General features: G+C 36.8%; 1 protein-coding gene across 1 annotated transcript in view; it reads right to left on the bottom strand.

Moving 5' to 3' along the window:
* Nucleotides 1-25440, bottom strand: part of LOC123543887 (uncharacterized) — a 32776-nt gene extending 7336 nt beyond the window's left edge. Inside the window, exons 1-10 of the mRNA XM_053522679.1 lie at nt 25339-25440; nt 24007-24117; nt 22419-22536; nt 21879-22013; nt 21179-21302; nt 17548-17591; nt 15716-15819; nt 13567-13677; nt 9770-9887; nt 6011-6145 (exon numbers count right to left, since the gene is read on the bottom strand). Of these exons, the coding sequence (XP_053378654.1) occupies nt 6011-6145; nt 9770-9887; nt 13567-13677; nt 15716-15819; nt 17548-17591; nt 21179-21302; nt 21879-22013; nt 22419-22536; nt 24007-24117; nt 25339-25347 (1009 nt within the window). The 5' untranslated portion in view covers nt 25348-25440. The remainder of the gene's footprint in view (nt 1-6010; nt 6146-9769; nt 9888-13566; nt 13678-15715; nt 15820-17547; nt 17592-21178; nt 21303-21878; nt 22014-22418; nt 22537-24006; nt 24118-25338) is intronic.
* Nucleotides 25441-25682: the final 242 nt, after the last annotated feature.

A 25682-nucleotide genomic window follows, 5' to 3' on the forward strand; every position in this document is an offset into this window, starting at 1 on the left:
GATATGGAAATATATACGTCTTCTCTCACAAGCACTTCTCTCTGTTGATTTACCGTCTGGAGATGTCGAGTTAAATCCAGGCCCAGTAAGTCATAACACGGATTCTTATACCAAACTTACTATTATACATCTAAACATTCAAAGTTTGAAACCAAAGATTGACCTCCTTAAGTTTACCGTTGAAGTCGAACCATATGACATACTAGTTTTCTCAGAAACTTGGCTTAACCCCAACGTACTAGATGATGATCTTTACATACAAAATTTTAAACCACCTTTCAGCTGTTGAACGTAAAGACCTACACAAGAATAACCTTGAGGCCCTTTGGATTGAAGTCCATGTTAACCTGTGAAATCTCCTCATTGGTGGAATTTACCGTCCTCATGGTTCTAATAATAATCAGTGGCTTAACATGGAACACAGTCTTGACCAAGCGTTCACTGGTCATTTCGATGATATATTACATATAGGCGGCTTCAACATTAACGTATTTGCCTCTCCTTCTAATAGAATGAGTAGACTTATTGACTCTTATAATGTGGAGCAGTTGATTTCGACTCAGGACTACATCTTTTACTGAACACTCCTAATCTGTTTTCGACCTCATGTTTGTCAAAACCCCTGGCCACATTCTTTCTAGTTTTATCGCTGATCCCTTTATTCCGGATCTATCTCGCTTTCACTACCCTATTGTTACTGTTTTCAAATTCCACAAACCCAAACAGTCAACTTAAAAACGTCACATATGGGTATATGATAAAGGGGACTGTCCTAAATATAGAAACAGTCCGTAACATAACGGACTGGAACTCCATCTTAGATTGCGATAATCTTCATGAAACTGTCGATAAGACAGCTGAAAACTAATGGAGCGTTGTATCCATAAAATTTCTACAACTATCTTATTTCTAATAACCTTATCACACCATTCCAGTCTGAATTCGTTAAAGGCGAATCTACAACAAATTAGTTATCGTATCTCTACAATGATATTATAAAAGCTTTAGACGAGGGCAAAGAAGTCCGTGCTGTCTTCAGCGACAGCTCTAAAGCGTTTGATCGGGTGTGGCATCGGGGACTCTTAACTGAACTATCATCTATTGGAGTACAAGGCAATCTATTGAACTGGTTTAAATCTTATTCATCTGATAGAAAGCAACGAGTAGTTAATGCTAATGCTTCATCTAATTGGTCTTCAATAAATGCCGGAGTCCCACAAGGATCTATCTTAGACTGTCTTCTTGCTCTACATAAACGACATTGTTGTTGACATAAACTCCAATATTCGCCTATTCGCCGACGACACAAGTCTTTACATTGTCGTGGAAGATCCTTTCATATCTGCTGCTGCTCTAAATGAAGACTTGTCACGAATCAACTCTTGGTCAAAATTATGGCTTGTTTCTTTTAATCCAGCCAAAACAGAATCTATTGTTTTCTCACGGAAACGAAACAAACCTTTCCATTCAACCATTGTTATGGACCAAATCCCAGTAAACATGGTAAAACACACTATGATCTTGGTCTCACTTTGTCTGACGACGCCAAATGGTCTTCTCATCTTTCATCGTGTCTTAATAAGGCACGGCAGAGAATCGGAGTACTCCGATCGCTTAAATCGTACTTGTCAAGAACTAGTCTTGAGAAAATGTATATTTCATTTATAAGACCACTGTTGGAATACGGACACATCGTTTGGAATAACTACACAAATGAGCTTAAATGATCTAGAAGCGGTACAAATAGCAGCAGGTAGAATTGTAACAGAGAGAACGCAATACTGCAACTCAGATCGTCTCTTGAAAGAATTAAACTAGGAAACTTTGAACGGAGGAGAAAACACCGGCTAATACAGTTTTATACGATGAAAAACAACCTTACTCCTACGTATCTACGAAATCTCATTCCTAGCTATAATAATCAACCTTACCATCTCCGTTCTATTCACAGATACCTTTGATCCATACAAACACCCAGGTTTATGCAAGTTCTTTTTTGCCCATAACAATCCGTCAGAGGAACTCGCTCTCTCCAGATGTCCAATACGCCCCCTCTCTTTCAGAATTTAAAAACAAACTTTCCATTTGTAAGAATAGCTCCAAACCACTCTTTAACGTCGGGTTATGAAAGTACCAAATTCAGCATACCCGCTTGTTCTCTAAATTTCGAGCTTCACCGTAGAAATATTGTTGAATCTCCTCTCTGCGAATGTGGTGCTGTCGAAACTCCGCTTCATTTTCTCCTTCAGTGTCCAAGGTTTCAACTCGCACGTCAACGGAACCTATCTTATCTTTCCATGTGGTATCACACTTAATAAATCTTCTTCATGGAGACGAGCATCTTTCATACGAAAACAACAAACTAATCTTCTTACGTGTCCTAGGCTACATAGCGGCAACTAAGAGATTTGACACATGACGGGAATTTTTGGTGACATTCTGCACTCCTTTTATCCCTAGCGTGACATCATGACCCATACCAAATCACAATTTGTTTCCTTTTTTATTTCATATTCACCTCAGACCTTAATCTATATACTGGTTCGATTACATACATTACACACTTTAATAAGAATGATTAAGTTATCATAATAACTTTTACGGCAAAATGTAAACGTAATGATCTAAATTTTTGCAAAAGTCAATTATAACTACTTTTACTTTCCGGTCGAATAAGTGCAATGATAATTAGACCAACTCCATCTTGGAAAGGAATTAATATAAGCATTTATTTTTTACTTGCTTGTTTTCTGATCCAACATTTCATAAATGTATATTGCAACTATGTTACTTGATTGAATGAAATAAAAATGTTTAAACTAACATAGGAAAGGCTCGCATATTAATTAGAACAGAGCATGCACATTGGTGGAAGACGTTCCACGTGCATTGCATTTTCGATATAAGAGTATTAAAGGAAGGGAATGCATTTTGAAAAGGAGTGACAGAAGAACTATCACTGATTTTGACGTGAGAAATTCATATTAAAAGGAAGGCAATTTTATCTGCTAGGCCTAGCCTAGAAAATATATAGCTAAAAAAAGGGGTGTTCACTTTTATACGAGAAAACCACAGTTCTTTAAATGCAGTCCGCTGAATTTACACAGACGTCGTTATTTTTACCTAGTATGCATGCTACATATACATACTGAAACGCGGTAAAGTAAAAGAAAACTCGGAGAGTTGCATTTGATTTGGTAGTGATCAGCCTATAGAATGTCAGACCAATATCATGAACCGATCTCGTTTAGCAGATATTGATCCTGTAAGCCCATGTTTGCTTGAAAACAAAATAGTGTTGTTGTTTTTTTGTATGTACTTGCCAAATAACATATACTACAGTGAACTTTCACCTTAATATACAAAGATAACACTCAAAACAAAGACGAATATTTAGACCAATGTAACGTAAGACTTTGACCTCTGTTGAATATGGGACTTTAATACAGGTGGCATTCCTCCGCGGAGTTTGATAAAGACTGTGTCGTTATTTGAATACAGTACAAGGCAGATAAGAATAACCATTGATCTTCGTATTCCAACCAGACATAAACAAAAGTTGTTTAAAGATACATGTATATTCCTTTTGAAAATTACCCTTGCAGTTTATAAAAATAATATGCCATAACATTATCAAAGTATTGTAAAACCACCATTGAATTAAAGTCTTTGTAAATTTTATTTCAGTTCTGAAAATTTAATATTATTAACAAGACTAGTCAACATAAACTTTAGTTTTGGCACCAATTGCCGGAATGCATCCTTAATTCATCCCCAGCTTTTATTATATTTGACTGGTTTATCATAGTAGGTTGTCCCCCTTGAAAATTATCCGATAATCAATACAGGTTTCTCTATTGACATTACTTTGAGCAATAGATTATATAGGAAATTTATTTTTAATGATTAATTTCAAATATGTCTTTTGGTTTGTGAATATTTTACCAGATATGACAATAAACTTCAATTTCTTCTCTTCAATTTAATGTGAAAATATTTATTCTAACTGAACATCTTCTTGCTTCCAATTTTTTTTAAAAAGTGTCACCGTCGCTTATATTGAACATATAGTGAAAAACAGTGAACTTTTCAATTTCTTTTACTTTAGAGGCAAATAAATCATATTTTCCAAAGCATGACAATTTATTATCACATATGTAGGTATTCTTAACTTTATAAACAATACAATAATATAATTTTAAGTGTAATAGGGTAAAGGCTTCTTGCTTCCATTTTACTTCAAAGTGTACCAAGAAATAAAAAACTTGTGGATTGCTTAAAGTTCTGATGTAACTTAAACCGTGTTAATTTACGGAACTGCATGTCGAGGGTTCAACGCAATAAGGGCGTATCTACATATAATTATTATATGTAGATACGCCCTTATTGCGTTGAACCCTCGATATACTAACAACTGACGTACAATTCAATATAGTCTTTTAAAATAATAAAGTTCATAATTGTCTAATTAGTCCAAAAAAAATATATAGAAAAAAATGAAAAGAACAGAATAGAACAGAGCTTTGATTTTTCACCAAACTGTTTATGAGAATAATACGAATCAACATAAATTACATAATTTCCGACTGAAAGCTAAATATCTTTGGAATATTGAAACATTCGACGACAGGAGAAAAACTACTTCAAAGAATAATTTTTTAATGAAATAGTTAAAAAGGATTTAAAAGGATAGTGTAATTTGCAAGAGAGGCGCTCATTGAAAGCTGGTGAGAGTGGGGAGAGAATGTGTACAAACAAACAAAAGACAAAGCATGATTCCCACGATGTGCAAAGAAAGGGTGAAATTAACAGACGCCCAATATCATGTCTATTTTAGAAATGAAATCAAAGCTTGAAAAAAAATGGCATGCTTTCCATGAGTTTGCACGGTAGGATTATCTCTTTAGTACGACCTACATTTTTTGTCACGGTTTTGTTCGTGGAAAGCATGAAAAACAGCCACCTTTACAGCTAAAGACTATAGTTTACACGATAAATTTGATTTCATGATTGAATTGTATAGTATGTACAAACACATATCTGAATGGCATATTTGATTTATGTATAATCAAGTAACTTAGACACTATAAATACGACAGGATGAATCAGAGCTAATTGTTTTAAAAAAATGAGTTAGGATCTCTATGATACACATACACCAATGCTGATCAGAAAAAATCAGAAACTTGATTCATAATTCAATAGATTCTTTCTTTCTTTCTTTGATTTCTATGGAAAACCTTGGATCAAGACCAGTTAATAAAACATGTGTGTGCGTGTTTTAGGAACATGTATGGTTTTTTAAGTTTGTTAAATTGCTCGGGTTTTCCTTTGCCATTGCCTGTCAAATACAGTATTGCTTAGTTTATTACTTTATTTTATCATGTTTTAAAAGGTAAACTTCTAGGCATGAAAGTTAAACAAAAGTACCGTTATATGGACAAGAACAATAAGTCAAAATGGGAACACATGTATCTTCACACAAGTTTCGTTTTTCTCGAGGAAAACTATTATATATACATGTGTTTGTGGGAAAGCTCGTTTATGAAATAATTTTCGGATTTCAATGTTTGGCGGGATTCTAAGTTTCAAAAGAAAAGAAATTTATTTAAATGTTTTCATTTTCTGTTACATGACAACACGAATTTTCCAAATATCATAAGCTAACATAATGTTTTTTTACAGAAATGTTTTATATCTTTACATGAATAATACTTCTATATGAATCTATTAAACAACATGATTTATATCAAAAACCGACTACATGTTTTGTTGCTTTCTATGGAGTAACATGCGAGCCTTATTTCCGTGTATTACCTAAAGCAAAATATTAGATCAATGCAAAATCCATGACAAAGAATTATTGACTTAGGTCATGAATGACAGGACTTTAGCTTATGTAAGAGAGGCAATCCAATTTGAAGGGAATTGCTTTAACACAGTCAATAATTAAGGGAGAGAATTCTTGCAAATTCTCGTTAAAAGCTGACCATGTATTGTAAAATATCACCTGGTATTTTACAGCAGAGAAACTTCCACCTTCTGTCCTCTGCTCCATTGTCGTGTATACTGATCATTCCGTTAATGAAGCCATTTAAATGACACACAAAATCTAATGGCTGGTCCAACTGATTTTCATAATTCGCTGGAAAATTAAGGTAATTCCAGATTATGCCCTTCAACAATTATGCTCATTTTAAAGGTCCATTACTAAGGGAAAGTAAGTTGGCAATTTTTTTCATACCCAGTACATAGACTTCTGCAAGACACTAAATAATGAAGATTGGCAGGTCAAAATTTACAGAAGGTCTTAGGAACTCAAAGAAATGTATGTGTATTATGTTGAAATTTCAATGAATCGACAGAATGATCCCCAGGTCTTTTTAACTTTCTTCATACTTCATAGAAAAATAATTGTACATATACTGCGATTTATTTCGAATTTCTACATACCAACTTTCATTTTCCAATAAAATGAAATAGTTTCTGTGCTTTTTAAAAGAAATTAAAATGTTCACTTTCCTTAGTATTGGACCTTTAAACAAGAGCGCCACCAAGCGGGGCAATATACGCCCGAAGGGTTACATCAGAGGATGGGAGTAAAATTTCAAGAACTTGACTGTTGAAGCCCAAAGGACAGGAACAACAAAAAGAAAAAATTCCAAAAAGAAAAATTCTAAGTCCAAAAAAAATTCTTACCAGGTAAAGTTATGTCAAAATACATCTAAAAATTGGATGTACCATCCATGTTGTACCACAGAAAAGTGGTCTCGGTTTTTCCCTACTGCCAATAATAAAAAAGTTTCAAACTAAGCTATTTATAGTAACAAAAAAGGGAAGTAATTCAAAAAAAAATTTGTAAGAGAACAAAACGGGATCTGCCAAATAAAAATAAGAGCACTGCAATGCAAAGCAATATACACAAAGCAAAGTCATATATGACCTTTGACCCCTAAGTGTGACATTGACCTTGAAGCGAGTCATCCGAAACAAGCGCTCTGCACGTCGTCTCAGTGTGGTGAACATTTGTGCCAAGTTTCTTTGAAATCCTTCAAGCAGTTCAAGAGTTACAGAGCGGACAATAAACACACTCATATGACCTTTGATCCCTAAGTGTGACCTCGACCTTGAAATGAGAGATCCAAAACATGCACTCTGCACGTCATCTCAGTGTGGTGAACATTTGCGTCAAGTTTCTTTGAAATCCTTCAAGGGGTTCAAGAGTTACAGAGCGGACACGAAATTGCTAACGGACGGACAGACAGACGGACACCGAGACCATAACATAATACGTCCCTTCGGGCGTATAAAAATTCGCTGGAGAATAAAAGTAAACTTCAACAGTTTTCCTCATTTCAAAATTCACTGGAGAATAATTGTAATTTCAGATTATGCTCTATAGCAATTATGCTAATTTTCAAATTTTGCTGGGGATAAAAGTAATCACAGATTATCATCTTCAACAATTTTCCTCATTTCCAAAATTCGCTGGAAAATAAAGGTAATTCCAGATTATGCACTTAAACGATTACAGTAATTTCTACACGGTGCATCTTTAATGATTTTTAATTTGTAATTTTTTTCTTAGCTTATTTACTGTGTAAGAAATCTAGAGCTATCAAATTCCTTCATTTAGAAATACATGGTGAAAAGAAATATGAAAATGCTCCAGTTGGAAATAGCTACATTTTTATAGCGCACATGCACTGCTGAAAAACGAAGCTAAATAGCAAGGTTTGCACTGACGTCGACATAATGTATATTTTAAGATGAAGTGAAACATAAAGACAATATCAAGTACACCTCGGAACATCAGGGACTCTTGGCTTACGAAATGAAATAATGACAAAATAATAACAATTTATAGGAGAAATAAATGTATTTGCTTTTACCTCGTAATATCATATTCAAATAAAACTAGAAAATGCTTTTGTAAAAAAGCGCATGTCTCCCCCAATGCAAAGTCCTATAGGCAAGAAGTCAATAGGGGTCAGGAGCGAAAGTCAAAGAGACACTGATGGTTGGCTGCAATAGGGATCATCTACTTGGCATGTCCAGTCATCCCGCTAAATTTCAACACTCTTGGCCTTGTGGTTCTCAAGTCACTGTTCAGGCTCCTGTGATCTTGACCTTTGATCAAGTGACCTCAAAATTAATAGGGGTCATCTACTCTGCATGTCCAATCATCATATTAAGTTTCAACATTGTAGGTCAAGTGGTTCTCAAGTTATTTCCAAAAAATGATTTTACATGAACAGGCCACTGTGACCTTGACCTTTAATAGACTGACCCCAAAATCAATAGGGGTCATCTACCCTGCATGTTCAATCATCCTATGAAGTTTCAACATTCTGGGTCAAGTGGTTCTCAAGTTATTGATCGGAACTGGTTATCAATGTTCAGGCCCCTGTGACCTTGACCTTTAACGGAGTGACCCCAAAAACAATAGGGTCATTTAGTCTGCATGAACAATCATCCTATGAAGTTTCAACATTCTGGGTCGAGAGGTTCTCAAGTTATTGATTGGAAATGGTTTTCCATGTTCAGGCCCCTGTGGCCTTGACCTTTAACAGAGTGACCCTAAAATCGTTAGGGGTCATCTACTCTGCATGACCAATCATCCTATGAAGTTTCATCATTCTGGGTCAAGTGGTTCTCAAGTTACTGACCGGAAATGGTTTTCAATGTTCAGGCCCCTGTGACCTTGGCCTTTCACAGAGTGACCCCAAAATCGTTAGGGGTCATCTACTCTGCATGACCAATCATCCTATTAACTTTCAACATTCTGGGTCAAGTGGTTCTCAAGTTACTGACCGGAAATGGTTTTCAATGTTCAGGCCCCTGTGACCTTGACCTTTAATGGAGTGACCCCAAAATCGATAGGGGTCATTTACTTTGCATGTACAATTATCCTATGAAGTTTCAACATTCTGGGTCAAGTGGTTCTCTAGTTATTGATCGTTAGGGGTCATCTACTCTGCATGACCAATCATCCTATTAAGTTTCAACATTCTGGGTCAAGTGGTTCTCAAGTTACTGACCGGAAATGGTTTTCAATGTTCAGGCCCCTGTGACCTTGACCTTTAATGGAGTGACCCCAAAATCAAAAGGGGTCATCTACTTTGCATGACCAATCATCCTGAAGTTTCAACATTCTGGGTCAAGTGGTTCTCTAGTTATTGATCGGAAATGGTTTTCAATGTTCTGGCCCCTGTGGCCTTGACCTTTGACGGAGTGACCCCAAAATCAATAGGGGACATCTACTCTTCATGGCCAATCATCCTATGAAGTTTCAACATTCTGGGTCAAGTGGTTCTCTAGTTATTGATCGGAAATGGTTTTCAATGCTCAGGCCCCTGTGACCTTGACCTTTGGCGGAGTGACCCCAAAAACAATAGGGGTCGTCTACTCCAGCAGCCCTACAATCCTATGAAGTTTGAAGGTTCTAGGTCAAATGGTTCTCCAGTTATTGCTCGGAAATGAAGTGTGACGTACGGACGGACGGAAGGACGGACGGACGGACAGGGCAAAAACAATATGTCTCCTGGGGAGACATAATAATGGTTGCAGGTTTATGAAATAGTATTTCCTTTTTATGTTTATATAAACGCTCTCATTTGCATTTTTTAAATATGGCGTTTATCATTATTGTAATATCGCGGTAATTGTTTTTCAATAAAATCAACTTATCGAATTTTGAATATACGATAAACTATTGTTTAAAAAAAAATGTAGTTATACGTATACATGTTGTAATATACGTCTGTACCTGACCATGCACAGCTGGCACTAGATCCGTCTGTTTCGTGTCCAATGTCTCTGCATTCAAACTCAAACCTCCGGTCTTCGGCACCATTATCATGGACGCTGTGCACTCTGCTAATGGTCTATATTTGTAAAACATGTTTTTTTCTGTCAGCGCACACAATGACTGTCAGTTTTCTAAACAGTTGAGATAGGAAATTTAACCACTATTTAAACGAAACCGGAACTATCCCATTCATGGACCTTGATTAAACATCAACTACTGCAGATTCTGCGTTTACTCTAGGTTAGAAAAATTCATGAAATATTCATGATACTGACACTGTCATGTCAAGCAAAATATTCTTCAAGATTTAGAAAAGATTTTTCGAGTTTATATAAGAAGTTAATAAGGTCATTTGTGAACATTTCATATGTGTTTGATAAAATCAAACTATTCTAGAACTTTTTAAGTCTACCATCAATTTAATTACAAAGTACACTCAACAAAATTCCTTATCGGTCACTTTATATTATATTAATATTTTGTTAATAATGCATGTATTCACACGAAACTTCACATACCGATATCTGAAGAAGTACTGCAGCTAATTATTAATTCATTTTTGGTGACTCTCGGCCAGAGTAACCACATTATGCGTGTTGCACGTGCAGGGCACATGCACCAACATACATCTGTTCGTTTACACTTTTGGCATTATTGACGAAAGTCCTTCTAGAAAAACACATATCATGGTGAAATTGACACAAGAGCAACGCGATCGAGCTGTAGGAATGTTCCTAGCCGAGACACGTTTACAACACGCGTGTAATTATTTTTGCAATTTCAAAAGAATTTTGATATAATTTGTTTGTAGCTGTTACTATGATGGTTATTTCCACCTTTTATCTTATTTCCGTTTGCAGGAACCTTCAGTCGTTGGTTATCTACCATCCGCGCTCTTTTGGCGAAATTTAACTTAAGTACAATTTATTGCAGTGACCGATTTTGAATTTTGTTGTAAAATTCCGACAGCCCGGGCGCGTTGCTCTTGAGTCAATATCACGATGATATGTGTTTTTCTGGTAGGACTTTCGTCAGCAATGCCGAAAGTGTTCATTAACACGTGCATATTGGTGCACATGCTCTGCACGTGCAAATATGCAATATTGGTCAAAACGCTTAATGCGGTTATGTTGGCCGTGAGTCGGCCAAAAATAAACCAAAAATTAGCTGCAGAACCTATTCAAATGTCGGTATGTGAAATTACTTGTAAACACAAGGCTTATTAACAAAATAGTAGTACAATATAAACTAACCGATTAGGAATTCTGTTGAGTGTATGTAAAAATAAGCTTTTTAGCGCAAATCGCATTTATTTCAAAATTTTCTACAGTTTGTTTGTTTAAAAATGTTCTTTTCAAATAAGAAATCAATAGAATATTTGGTAAACAATAAAATATAGATATCTTGCAAATATTACATTTATTATTTCGTCTATAAAAAGGTCATTTTTTTATCACAAAAGTAACATTTTTATAATACTGTGTATTTGTATATGCAATGCTTTTTCAAGTTATGGAAAAATTATTTTATTTCTTACGAAAAGTCTATTTCTATCATATTTTGTTACTCATATGACACGCACGTCACTTTACGCTTGTTTAATTTCTTAAGGTGCCACCACAATCACAATTCAATAGCAGTTCATATTTTCAGGCCGAGTATTTTTATGCCCCCGAAGGGAGGCATATAGTTTTTGAACCGTCTGTCCGTCTGTCCGCAATTTTCGTGTCCGGTCCACATCTTTGTCATCGATGGATGTATTTTCAAATAACTTGGCATGAATGTGTATCACAGTAAGACGACGTGTCGCGCGCAAGACCCAGGTCCGTAGCTCAAAGGTCAAGGTCACACTTAGACATTAAAGGATAGTGCATTGATGGGCGTGTCCGGCCCATATCTTTGTCATCGATGGATGGATTTTCAAATAACTTGGCATGAATGTGTACCACAGTAAGACGACGTGTCGCGTGCAAGACCCAGGTCCGTAGCTCAAAGGTCAAGGTCACACTTAGACGTTAAAGGATAGTGCATTGATGGGCGTGTCCGGCCCATATCTTTGTCATCCATGGATGGATTTTCAAATAACTTGGCATGAATGTGTACCACAATAAGACGACGTGTCGCACGCAAGACCCAGGTCCGTAGCTCAGAGATCAAGGTCACTATTAGACGTTAAATGATAGTGCATTGATGGCCGTGTCCGGTCCATATCTTTGTCATCCATGGATGGATTTTCAAATAACTTGGCATGAATGTGTACCACAGTAAAACGACGTGTCGCACGCAAGACCAAGGTCCGTAGCTCAAAGGTCACGGTCACACTTAGACGTTAAAGGTCATTTTTCATGATAGTGCATTGATGGGCGTGTCCGGTCCATATCTTTGTTATTCATGCATGGATTTTAAAATAACTACGCATGAATGTGTGACACAGTAAGACGACGTGTCGCGCGCAAGACCCAGCTCCGTAGGTCAAAGGTCCTAAACTCTAACATCGGCCATAACTATTCATTCAAAGTGCCATCGGGGGCATGTGTCATTCTATGGAGACAGCTCTTTTTGAAGCACAATATGTATACTGCAAAATCTTATGGAATATTTATCAAAATTGTTCCTGATTGTTGCATTTGACACAAAAATACAACTCCATGTAAATTTAATTTAAAAAGTTGTTTGTACATGCATTACTGACCACAGCTAGCTAGGTAAACCAGTACACATCGATTGTTGAATGTAACAATACACTAACTCTATTGATTTATATTGGAAGATAAGATAGTTTTTCATTGTACAGTCAACCCATAATATGACCTGTTATTATGTAACTGTATATTATGTGTGAACAGATTTAAAAATTGGATAAATCTATGGGCATTATGGTGTTTGGATTTTTGTGTATAATTCAGTAACCAGGTAAAATTTCTAAATAAATTCTCTAAGACTGTGTTCTTTACGATCTGCTTTACAATTGGTTGTAATTTATTTTTTTACCTGATTGAATACATATTGAATTTGACTAAATGTAAAATTGCATAATTTTGTCATTTTAGCCAGAGAAAAATATCTAATAAAAGCATAATACAGGTAGTGAAATGCAAATACTTTTACGTGCATATGTTCAAATAGATATTCAGAACATAATTTAGGACAAAATTATTGACTTAAGTGCAATATTCAAATCTGAGAACGACCCATTCACATACGTCTTCTGTATATTTTGGATTTCCAGCATTGCTATTTTTATTTTAACCAATGAGACGACTTGTTAGAATGTCAAAGAGTAAGAAAAATGTGCAGTTATTCCAGGGCTCGAACTCGGGACCCCTCGATTACTAAGCAAGTGACCTACCGACTGAGCTAACCGGCTGTCTGACATATTCCGACATAAGAATTGTAAATATCAAAAGACTAGGCTACAGGTAATTTGCTAAATTTTGTAAGTTAAGCTCTGATTGGCTAGCGAAAGGGTCGTCAGAACGAGGCTATGAATAGGTCGTTCTCAGATCCTATGCGTAGCGTAATAGGAGATGTACTTTAGTCAGATTGAACAAACATTGACCTCACAATATCACTAGTGTCGGTATGTAGTTGTCTCCCCTGAAATCGAATCGGTCTGGAATACAGTTCACTCCGCTCCCTCATACTTTCAATACTTAAGAGCACGTGCTGCGATGAAATTTAAAGTCTTATTTTATTTTTAATCATTATTTGTTTTGGTTTATTGTTATACATGTGAAAATATACACCAAACTAACCTGCGTGTCCTTTGTACACTTGAAATTCACTGGTTGGTCGAAATCGTTTACATAGTTTCCAGCAGCGAGCTGGCACAACCCTACAACCGTTACAAGTGGCAGCACGTGAATCTGAAATTAACAATGATTACGCATAAATTCACGGAAGGTACAGTCCGTGTCTGATAACTTCGGAGTGACTGTTTGGACGAGTCCAAGTCAGGAGGGTAATCGATAATTATCATTATCCAAGTACCCACTTTTATATTATACTACTAACTAGAACTAACTACTAACTAGAAGATTAGTACCGGTCGTAGAGCGTTAACCTTACCTGTTTACATGTGCGATTCCTTTTATTTCCACTGTCGCGCTGGTTCGAATCCCACCGTGATTTATACTTTTTTTAAATCTTTGCTTTTATTTATGTTTTAATTACATTTTTTTTTCAAAGACAATTGAAAATATGCAAAATGCAGTAATACAGCACTACGGTATATAATAACGAACTGAAATATGGAAAAATGATGATGCTTGAAATAACCTTCAGAGTAGTTTGTAGTATGCATTAAGCATCATTCTTATACTGAACAGTGTTTCTCTTTGCAACAACTAACGTGGACGCCTCGGACATGTTGACTATACTAATACTGGCAATACACCAGAAAGGAACTTAACCTGCACGAAATTTCCGAGTGTTTTCGTGACTATGCATTCATAATACGATGTGTTTACACAGAGCTGATGGCTGGTCACCTTTAAACAGAAATTAATTTGATAATATTTCTATCTAAATATATTAATATATTCTAGGAAAAATGAATGATTATGGTGGTTACCCTGAAAGAGAAACAAAAAAGAAAAACAAAAAAAAAAAAAAACACTTACCTCGATTCGAACCTACGGCCCGTAAAATTCGACATTTCAAACATCAATGCTAACCACTGAGCTACCGTGACTGACAAACATGTTGCAATAAAATATACCTGATATTATTGTTGATGTAAGTTGCATTACCTATTTTGTTAGTTTTACAAGTCCAGAAAACATAAACAAACGTGACGTCACTCCGAAGTTATCAGACACGGACTGTAGACCGTTATTGCTTTAAATACAACTTAACAGTTAATAAACTAAAATCGCACTTACCAAAATCATGTTTTAACGGGCTTTAGTTGGAACTACCTCTGCAGCTAAATAACAGTCCTCTCGTTTAAATACAAAACAACTGACCTCTTTCAAAGAAGTTCTGCGTGACCTTTAAATTTTATCAGTTTATCCTTCAGCTGATATAAGTAAACAAGTCATTCCAAATGTTCTCTGTAACATATTTTTCATTTATTTCATCATTATCTTGAGACCGAGCCCATACAGTAGGTTTTATAATTACTATGATAGATAGCTTGGATTTGCAAAGTCTTTGTGGTGTGATAAGTATGTATTTTGCTATGTCTCATGCCTATGAGCATATACTCGGTCAGTGACCTGCTGATTCATTTCTACTGGTGGTCTAATTTGAAATGCTGGGCCAGTTGTCCTCCACAATATTACACAACGGTCTAACACTATTCGCAAATGCTCGATCTACTGTCTTCCCCCAAACCTGCTTTATAATTACACATGCCCCCTCCCCAACTTGCACATACCCTGCCTGCATGCGATCTGCTGTCTTCTGTCTACTTACACATGCTGTGTCTCCTTGTCTGCTGTGAAATTACACATGCGCGATCTACTGCTAAGTCCGGGGTCTTTTGTTTACGTACACATGTTTGATCTGTTGTCTGGTTTCAAATCACACATGTTCTGTATTCTGTCTTCTTGCAAGGTCTGCTGTCGGCTTTCAAATTATACAGTATATGTAGTCCAACCCGTTGCGTAATTATCACTTTCATTTCATTTCAGTTTGATATTACTGTGGACGGACCGTCAGGAGAGGTAACTAGAGTCACGGCTTGGGACTATATATATAGTATGTTGGAAACTAAATACCACATGACAGACCTTTACATGGGATATAGTAATGTAAGGATTTATTGAAAGACAGACTGATCAGAGCTTGAATCAAAATTGTAAAATGAAAACTTAAGCTCTGATGTCATGCGTTCTTAAGTATACAATTTTGATCAATTCATTGCCTAACAAAATATAAATAATTAAATATTTTACATACACAGAATAAACAGTGGGTCATCGTCATGACCAAACTTTCATTGTCATCCAGGCACTCAGAGATCGAACCGTGATCAAGTCCAGTGCAGAAGTAAACAAGGTAACCTGGTCATTGTACCTCTGAAAACCAAAGAAATGAGTACACATATGTTTCGAGGCAGTACAATTTTTGCCCAAAGTCCACAAACAGTTAAGTAAGACAAAATTTCAAATAGGAATAATAAGGAAATAGAACTTTAAGCTTTAACAGTCTCCCTCGAGCACTAGCAGATTATAATATTCTCAATCCTGAAAAATTACTCATTTCACTCATTTTAGTTTCGGTTAATTTAATACTTTGTCTTGCATGCTTTAAAGTTTCTTACCTTTTTAATATCACATTTTACGCATTTCAGTTGTTTCCAAGAGACAGCTCGAAGTGCAAAAAAAGAATACATGTATATCACCGAAAGACTCGTCTACAGTTATTACAACAATTCAAGTTACTAGTATTATGTCAGTAACCTCATCTATTATGAGCCGTGCCATGAGAAAACCAACATAGTGGGTTTGCGACCAGCATGGATCCAGACCAGCCTGCGCATCCGCGCAGTCTGGTCAGGCTCCATGCTGTTCGCTTTTAAAGCCTATTGGAATTGGAGAAACTGTTAGCGAACAGCATGGATCCTGACCAGACTGCGCGGATGCGCAGGCTGGTCTGGATCCATGCTGGTCGCAAAGCCATTATGTTGGTTTTCTCATGGCACGGCTCTTATAAAGAGTCCCAACAACGTATCATCCTCTTTGCAGCTGACGATGGTCTGGGCTTACACGAGAACTCAGCGGACACGTGGATGATGGACGGTATACACTCAACAGTGCCCTCACGGTTCCAGCAGCGTCGGCTAGATTGGTTGACCCTCTAGCAACTTGTTTAAATTATTCCATTTAATCAAAACAAAAACATGGCTGCCAGGGTTCTTCATATGTACTTGTATATAGTGGAAACTTTTACAGCCAGCTTATAAATCTACAGAGATTATTTATGATTTGTCGAAAACGGAAGCTAGAGGTCATAATCACTTTATATGTATAGATGTACATAGGAGAAAATGAAAAACAAATATACTTGTTGGAGACTGTTGCTTCAGTTAAAATAATTTTGTTCAAATGATTCTTGGGTAACTCCCTGCTAAATTTGATCAAATACTTCCAATTTGCCAACGAAAGAAATACATGGCGACTAGAGTTAGAAATAGAAATTTCTCCAAATAACATTTCCTTAAGCTATAAACTAATTTCACAGACACGTTCCTTGGGTGAATGTACAAAGATTGATCATATTAACATGATTTGTCAAAACAAAATGACCATCAAAGCTAGAATTATAAAATTCTTTGAACACAACCTCCTCTTAAACCACTGGTCAGATTTTGAAATAATTCTTGGGTGTCCAAATACAATTGCGCGCGCCAAACCAGCACAAAAAAAAAACTTCCGTAATTTCGTTATGATGCGTTGGCACGCGTGCCATGAGGACACAAAGAAATAAACTACACAAACCGCACCCAAGCCAACATCCTTAATCAGCCGTAACAGTTTATGTTTTCTGGCCTGGTAGTGTGACTTCCTGTGTGAACGCATGTCGATATGAAAAGTTCTGTCATTAGTCAATTCGCTAAGAGACGGCAAAGATAATGCATTTTGTAACAACATTTTGTCATACGTGTAATTATATGTTACATTGTTACAACATCATAACGGTTGTAGAAAAATCAATTTACGACATATGTTATATATGTAACAAGGTTATGCTTCAGAGTGAAATTGGTTATCCGACAACTGGACCAATACTTGACCGGAGTATGTTGCAAATTTCGTAACGATAGCGTCTGTCTCTGAAAGCAAACAAAATAAAAATGTAAGAATGACTATATGTTAACCTTTAGCCTGCTGGCGGCAAAAGATTTTGCCTTTGCTACCAGTGCAGACCAAGATCAGCCTGCATGTCCGTGCAGTCTGATCATGGTCTGCACTTTTCGCTATTCAGTCAGTAAATTTTCAGTGTACACCCTTTTGAATTATAAGTGATACTACCCAGATTAAATGAAGGATCAGTCCATTTTAGAAATATAGCAAAGTAAAAGTTAAGATTCTATAGCTTTTGAAGCTTTGTTCAAATCATTATTTGTTTAAAAAAATGAGCAAATACGCATGACTGAGCTGTTCAATTATCTCGTAGTATAAACCACAGCTATCGTATAATATCTTTGTCCCAGACCAGTTCAAGCAAGTTCATTAATGAATTCCAGGATTGTTGAAACATGTGGAGTGAACATGATGTTTAAAGCATGTGGATCTCTGCTATGTTAGGACTATTTCCAAATACACATAACAAATTTTTATAACTGGCCACTTTTCTAAACGAAAGTAAATATATTTTAGTGTATACGCATTTACCCTTAGTGGTTTTGTTTTAATCCGAAACTGCATAATTATCACTTGCAGGCCAAGATCACTTATGTTAGGAAAAAATCTTAAAATTATGTTGTAATATCACTGAGGCACTTAACTGGGACAGTTTTAGATATGAAAATTTCAAATTATTTCCCTTTTATATAAATTAAGTTTGAACTTACAGTTGATGCACAGCAAAGTGAATGTTTTTCTATCAACATTAAATCTGCGCATGAGATAAACTATTTGCTACATGTATGGTACACCAATTGTCCAATAATTACGTGAACCCAGGTTCACGATAAAAAAACTAGGATTAAAGAACGATAAAATATGTTTTTCGAACGTAAAACCAGGTTTTTCGAGGTTTGTGAAGTTGGCGCGTAGCTCGTAGATCGGGAAAAAAATTACTTTGATGACCTGAGTCGTAGATCGTAGATCAACCATCTAAATTACATTGAAAATTGGTTGACCTGGTTCGTAGATCACAGATCACCCATCTGAAATGCCTTCAGAATTTGTTAATCTGGGTCGTAGATCGTAGATACATCATATAAATAACATTGAAAATTGATTGACCTGGTTCGTAGATCGCAGGTCACCCATCTGAAATGCCTTCAGAATTTGTTAATCTGGGTCGTAGATCGTAGATACATCATATAAATAACATTGAAAATTGATTGACCCGAGTCGTAGGTCGTAGATCAACCATCTAAAATGCGTTCCGAATCGGTTGACCTGGGTCGTAGATCGTAGATACATCATATAAATAATATTGAAAATTGGTTGACAACAACCATCTGATATGTGTTTAGCATTGGTTGACCTGGGTCGTAGATCATATATCAACCATATAAATTACATTCAAAATTAGCTGACCCGACTCGTAGATCGCAGATCAACAGCATTGGTTGATCTGGGTTGTAACTCATAGATCAACCATAAAAACTACACTGAAAATTGGTTGACTTGGCTCGTAGATCGTAGATCAACCATATAAATTACACTGAAAACTGGCTGACCTGCCGGCTCGTAATCGCAGATCAACCATATAAATTATATTAAAAATTTGGTTGACCTTGGTGGTAGATATTAGATCAACCATCTGAAATGCGTTCATAATTGGTTGACTTGGGTCGTCCATATAAATTACATCAATCTAAAACCTAATTTGTTTATCGAACGTAAACCTAGGTTCACCGGATTTGATAGTTGATTTGATAATTCCAGTATATCAATCGTTAACCATGGTTTACGTTCGATAAATTAGGTTTCTCGATTGAACTATGAATTTCTGTCGATATCTTAAAGTTACGAGCTTGAACCGGGGTTCATGAGCGTGAACCATACTTTACGAACGATAACCTGTGTTAACGACCATAAACTTGGGTCTACGAGCTTGAACATACGTTTACGAACGTGAACTATGGTTTACGTCGTTATCCTATGTTTTCTCTCGAAAGAATAGGTTAGCATGGCTTTACGTTCGAAAACCTAATTTATCGATCGTTAATCCTAGTTTTTCGAGCGTGAACTTGGGTTAACGTATTTTTTATTGGACAATTGCCATACATGTAACGTCCGTAAACTATGATTCACGGTCATAAACCTAGGCTCACGGTCGTAAACATGGGTTCACGCTTGTAAACATAGGCTCACGGTCGAAATTCATAGTTATTTTTATAATCCTAATATATCGAACTACGATTTTGGGTTTACAAGCGTGAACCTACGTTTACGAGCGCGGACAATGGTTTACGGCGTTACCCTATGTTTTCGCTCGAAAAAAAAAATAGATTAGTATTCGAAAAATCTGGTTTTACATTTGAATGCTAGTTTTTCGAACGTGAACCTGGGTTCACGTAATTATTGGACAATTGTCGTGCGAGTCTTTAAAGAGTTATTTCGGTGTGTTGATAATGAACTAGCACATTTCATCATCTCAGATCGAAAACTATTGAAACGAGAGCACCGCAATGCGAAGCAACTTACGCCCGAAGGTATGATCCGTAAGTGTGACCTTGACCTTGTATCTAGCCTTCCAGAACGTGCGCTTTGCATATCATCTCAATGTGGTGAACTATTGTGTCAAGTTTCTCGCAGTTCAAGAGTTACAGCGCGATGACCTTTGACCCCTAAGTCTGACACTGACCTTGAAGCAAGATATCCAGAACATGCACTCTGTACGACATGGTGAACATTTGTGTCAAGTTTCTTTGAAATCCTTCAAGGGGTCCGAGAGATATAGAACGATGACTTTTGACCCTTAAGTATGACCTTGACCTTGAAGTGAGACATTTAGAACATGCGCTTTGCACGTCGCCTTGATGTGATGAACATTTGTGTCAAGTTTCTTAACAATTCTTTAAGTAGTTTAAGAGTTATAGAGCGAACACGAAACACACTCATATGACTATTGATCCCTAAGTGTGACCTTGACCTTAAAGCAAGCAAGCAATCCAGAACATGCGCTTTGCACGTCATCTTAGTGTGGTGAACATTTATGGCAAGTTTCTTTGAAATCATTCGAAGGGATCAAGAGTTACAGAGCGGACACGAAACACACTCATATGACCTTTGATCCCTAAGTGTGACCTAGACCTTGAATTGAGCCATCCAGAACATGTACTTTGCACGTGGTATCAATGTTGTGAACATTTGTGTCAAGTTTCTATGAAATCCTTTAAGAGGTTCACGAGTTACAGAGCGGACACGAAATTGCTAACGGACAGACGGACACCGGGGTATAACATAATACGTCCCTTCGGGCGTATAAAAAGCATCTGTCTGTTCAACACTAACCGGAGTATTTCGAATGTTTAATTTGACAACCTTAATTTGAGTGTTTGCTTCGACTAATTTTGCTGAAAGACATCCATCTGTTGCATACGAAAACTAGAAATGTATATACATGATCAAATCTGTTAATTATACTGTCTTGTGCGATTGTCACTGTGTTTAGTTGTTGTTTTTTATCGTTACGTCGCTCACTTCTAAACTTCATTGTATCTATGATCAATTAACTTACTCTGCTCCATTGTCGTGTTCAGAAAATACGCTCTTCATTGCCATTCCACTCGGAAGTCTGTAGTCCTGTGGCTTGTCGAAATCGTTCGTCCACGTTGTCAGGTCACAGTCAATCATATGTATATCTGACGTAAGGAAAGAATAACATTTTGACACCTGCAAAGAAAACTTGTAACTAGATTAAATTTACGTATTTGTTCCATGCTTTGACCTGATGAAAGATGAACATTGTCACAAGGGTCATTCCTTCGCGGAATTTGACAAAGACTATGCAAACATTAGAAGCCATTTCTAGATGGTAAATATTACATATAATAATAATAGACGGTAAATTTTATATATAATATAATATCTGCCGCTAAAGGCAGTTAAAGGCCGATTACGTCTGCCGTTGGTAGTCCACCAACTATGCCCATCAGTAATATACAACTCGAATTTAAAGATATTATTGTTGAAAAATCACCCCTCGAAACCAATAGCAATAATATCACAATGATATCAAACATATTGTAAAATAACTAAAATTGTTTTTGATAAAGCGTTTCAATGTGAAAGTTCTTTTGTAAGTGAAAGTTCTTTTGTAAGACTTTTTAGTCTTAATTCCGTTCTGAAAATTTGATATTCTTCACAATAATCGTCAACATTAATTTTAGTTTGAGCACCAGTTGCCGCAATGCATCATTGTTATTGTAAAATATCACCTGTTATTCTACAGCAGCGAAACTTCCACCTTCTGTCCTCTGCTCCGTTGTCGTGTTCACTGATCATTCCGTTAATGAAGCCATTATGGCCACACTCAAAATCTAACGGCTTGTCCAACTGATTTTCATAATTCGCTGAAGAATAAAAGCAAATCCAGATTATGCTCTTCAACAACTGACAGATATACATGATGTCACATGAATGTCTTTAAACTGTTATATTTTTCAAAATGATTATTTGTTTTCAGTTTTGTTTGGTCTCAGTCACGGATGGTAATAACTCTAAGACAACAACCAGAGCAACTACGTGACCCAATAGAAATGGTCATGCTGTGACACTGCCAGTCCCTTTAAAAAGATACCGTAAAATATGTTGACACCGAGGTCAAAACCATATTTGGATAGTGCCGTGGGTCGGTCTGTGAAAAAACATCTCTACTCACGATATAAATAATAACAACAACTTGCGAGAGTATTTTCTTTCTGAGAAAATATGCGTAATAGAAGATATACGTGTCGGAAAAGGTCATACGTCTGTACCTGACCATGCGCAACTGGCACTAGTCCCTTCTGTATCCATTCCAATCTCTCTACATTCAAACTCAAACCTCCGGTCTTCGGCACCATTATCATGGACGCTGTGCACTCTGCTGATGGTCTAAGTTTGTAAATAAATGTAATCAGTATTATTATACTTTTGTCAAAGGGTTTAAAAAGCAGGTTTTTCCTTCTCTTATGCAGTGTTCTATCAGTAGTTTCATATTTACCTTAGGTCATTCTTCACCATGGTTAAAACCAGATGCATTTAAAGACCCGTCACAACCGAGTGACCTACATTTACCTTCCACATGAACTTCGTGAAAATCAATCTGATAATACTGATGTAACACAGCTATACTTACTTACTTAATTTCTTTACATTTTAGATACATGGCTACCCTACCATTCAGAAGAACGTGTGGTCTAATCTCGGCTTAATACATGAAATGATGTGCGTAGGTACGTTCATTCAATATTTTTTTAAGACTTAAAACACATTGTCTTGGCCTTATATATGTCACTAGATGTATGTATTTCTCTTCTTTTTTTCAAGCAAATCATGTAAAATTTTCACCATTGAAATACAAAAAAAAATACAGTTGATCTTTGGCGCGTCTTTAAGAGTGAGGAATACAAGCACACATAAATGTATTAAAATCAGTAACATGCACGTGTAATTTTAACGTGCAGAAGTAAAGCATTACCTCTGAGATAAAAAATGAAAGAAAATGAGCCGCGCCATGAGAAAACCAACATAGTGGCATCCACGCAGTCTGGTCAGGATCCATGCTGTTCTCTTTCAAAGCCTATTGCAATTAGAGAACCTGTTAGCGAACAGCATGGATCCTGACCAGACTGCGCGGATGCGCAGGCTGGTCTGGATCCATGCTGGTCTCAAACCCACTATGTTGGTTTTCTCATGGCACGGCTGATATAGAAATATTTTGGAATCTGACTCGGAGTGACTCTTTCTACAACGACACAATTATAGGTCATGTGACCTTTTCAAGCTTCGATGGTGGAGGAAGAGCTCAGGTTCCCCTCCGTGCATTATTTCATCACGAGCGGGCACCTGTGTAGAACCACCGACCTTCCGTAAGTTAGCACATGAAGAATTCAATATCCCAAGTGAGGCTCGAACCCACATCGATGAAGGGTAATTGATTTGAAGTCAGCGACCTTAATCACTCAGCCACGGAGGCCCCTTCTTTCTAAATAAAGGTTACTTGCTTTTCAAAGGTGTCAGTGCCTAGTCTTGAAAAGTGAACACTCAGTCGAGTAGTATTGTCGTTCGATATTTAAACACATATTTCTTTATATTATGTCAAAAGGAACTTGTATTTGAAGTATTTGAACCGTATGTGTTCCTATAGCTGTGTGTACATTTACATTATTTTAGGAGTGTGTGTCAAGAGCCGGTGTACGTTTAAGTGTGTGTTCCTATAGCTGGTCTTATCAACAGCCCTGCGATTGGCTTTCTCAAAACCCATTCATTAAATGCACGTGTTGCGATAAAAGTTGAAAGAGTTCATTTATTATGATTCATGATGACTATTACTGTGCAAATGAAATTAGATATCAAACTAACTTGCGTGTCCTTCGTACACTTGAATTCCACTCGTTGGTCAAAATTGTTTACATAGCTACCAGTCACGACCTGGCATAACCCTACAACCGTTACAAATGGCAGCACGTGAAACTGAAATTCAACTCACATTGTTAAAACATTAATTTCTGAATTTAAACATAACTATGGTGGCATATTTCTGCCAACCACATATCCACTTATTTATCTCGGAATTTTTCGTAAAAATGTCTTATTCAGTTATCTGGCAAGTGACAAAACTGCGTGTTATCACTTAACCTTTAGCCTGCTGGCGGCAAGTGATTCTGCCTTTGCGACCAGTGCAGACCAAGATCAGTCTGCACATCCGTGCAGTCTGATCATGGTCTGCACTGTTCGCTATTCTGTAAGTAAATTTTCAGTGAACACCCCTCCAAGTAATAAGTGGTACTGTCCAAATTGAATGATGGACCAGTCCATTTTAGAAATTTAGCAGGCTAAGGGTTAAGTATCTTAGCAGGACACTACATGTAGTGGCCACTACATATTCACTTACGTTAACTAGGAATCTTGATTTTTGTCAGTTAGTAAGTTATGATTGGTAATATCCCGTAATCGTCCCCTATCATTACGGAATGAATGAAATACATAAATGGGCATAATAAATATGCAAATTTATCATTCCGTCTGAATGTTATAGGGGCCTCCGTTGCCGAGTGGTTAAGGCCGCTGACTTCAAAATCACTTGCCCCTCATAGATGTAGGTTCGAGCCTCACATGGGACTTGAGGAAGCCATCCAACTGGCTTACGGAAGATCAGTGTTTCTTTCCAGGTGCCAGCTCGTGATGAAATAACGCTCGGAAGGGCACCTGGGTCTTCCTCCACCATCAAAGCTGGAAAGTCGCCATATGACCTATTGTTGTGTCGGTGCGACTTTAAACCCGACCAAATAAATAAATTCTGCATGTTATAAATCACTTCTATAAGTTGCACAAACAATTAGTGGTGGTGGTTGTGGACGAGGTGGATATACACTCATTCATTCCGTATAGGGGACGAAAAGTCTAACCGTTAATCGCCAATTTGGGTACGAATATTAATTGGATATCAAGAAAACTTTCACAATGACCATTTATTTATGTGAATATGTGGATGGCAGAAGTGGGCACTAACAGGCAGTTTTGTCCTGTTAACATAATTATCTGGATAACACGCAATTTTGCCACTTGCCAGATAATAACAGGATATGTGGCATTTTTAGTGAAAACTGCCTACATAAATAAGTGGATATGTGGTTGGCAGAAATATGCCACCATACATAACACCAACAATTAATAAACCTAAATCATACTTACGTTAAACATGTTTAAATGGAATCTAATACCTCTGCAGACCTCTCTCTATAGCTTTAGATAAAGAAATGACACTTATAGAATAAGACATGAGTGACCTTTAATGGTTTATCAGTAAAAGAATTTTAGTTGGTGTAAATAAACACGTCATTCAAGTGGCATGTAGTCTTACAGTTCCCATGTCACGTACTGTGGTCATCATTTTTATCCAATAGTGTTGAAGTGACTTGCATATTCGATGGGTAGGGTTGGATTTGGGCAGGGGAGGAGGTGGGGCTGCAGGTTTCAACCTGCTTTCTACAGCTATCCATGTTTTCCTGAAAACTTTGTACAGCATAACTAAATTG

This window comes from Mercenaria mercenaria, chromosome 14, assembly GCF_021730395.1.
Source record: "Mercenaria mercenaria strain notata chromosome 14, MADL_Memer_1, whole genome shotgun sequence".
In the NCBI taxonomy this organism is placed as follows: Eukaryota; Metazoa; Mollusca; class Bivalvia; order Venerida; family Veneridae; genus Mercenaria; species Mercenaria mercenaria.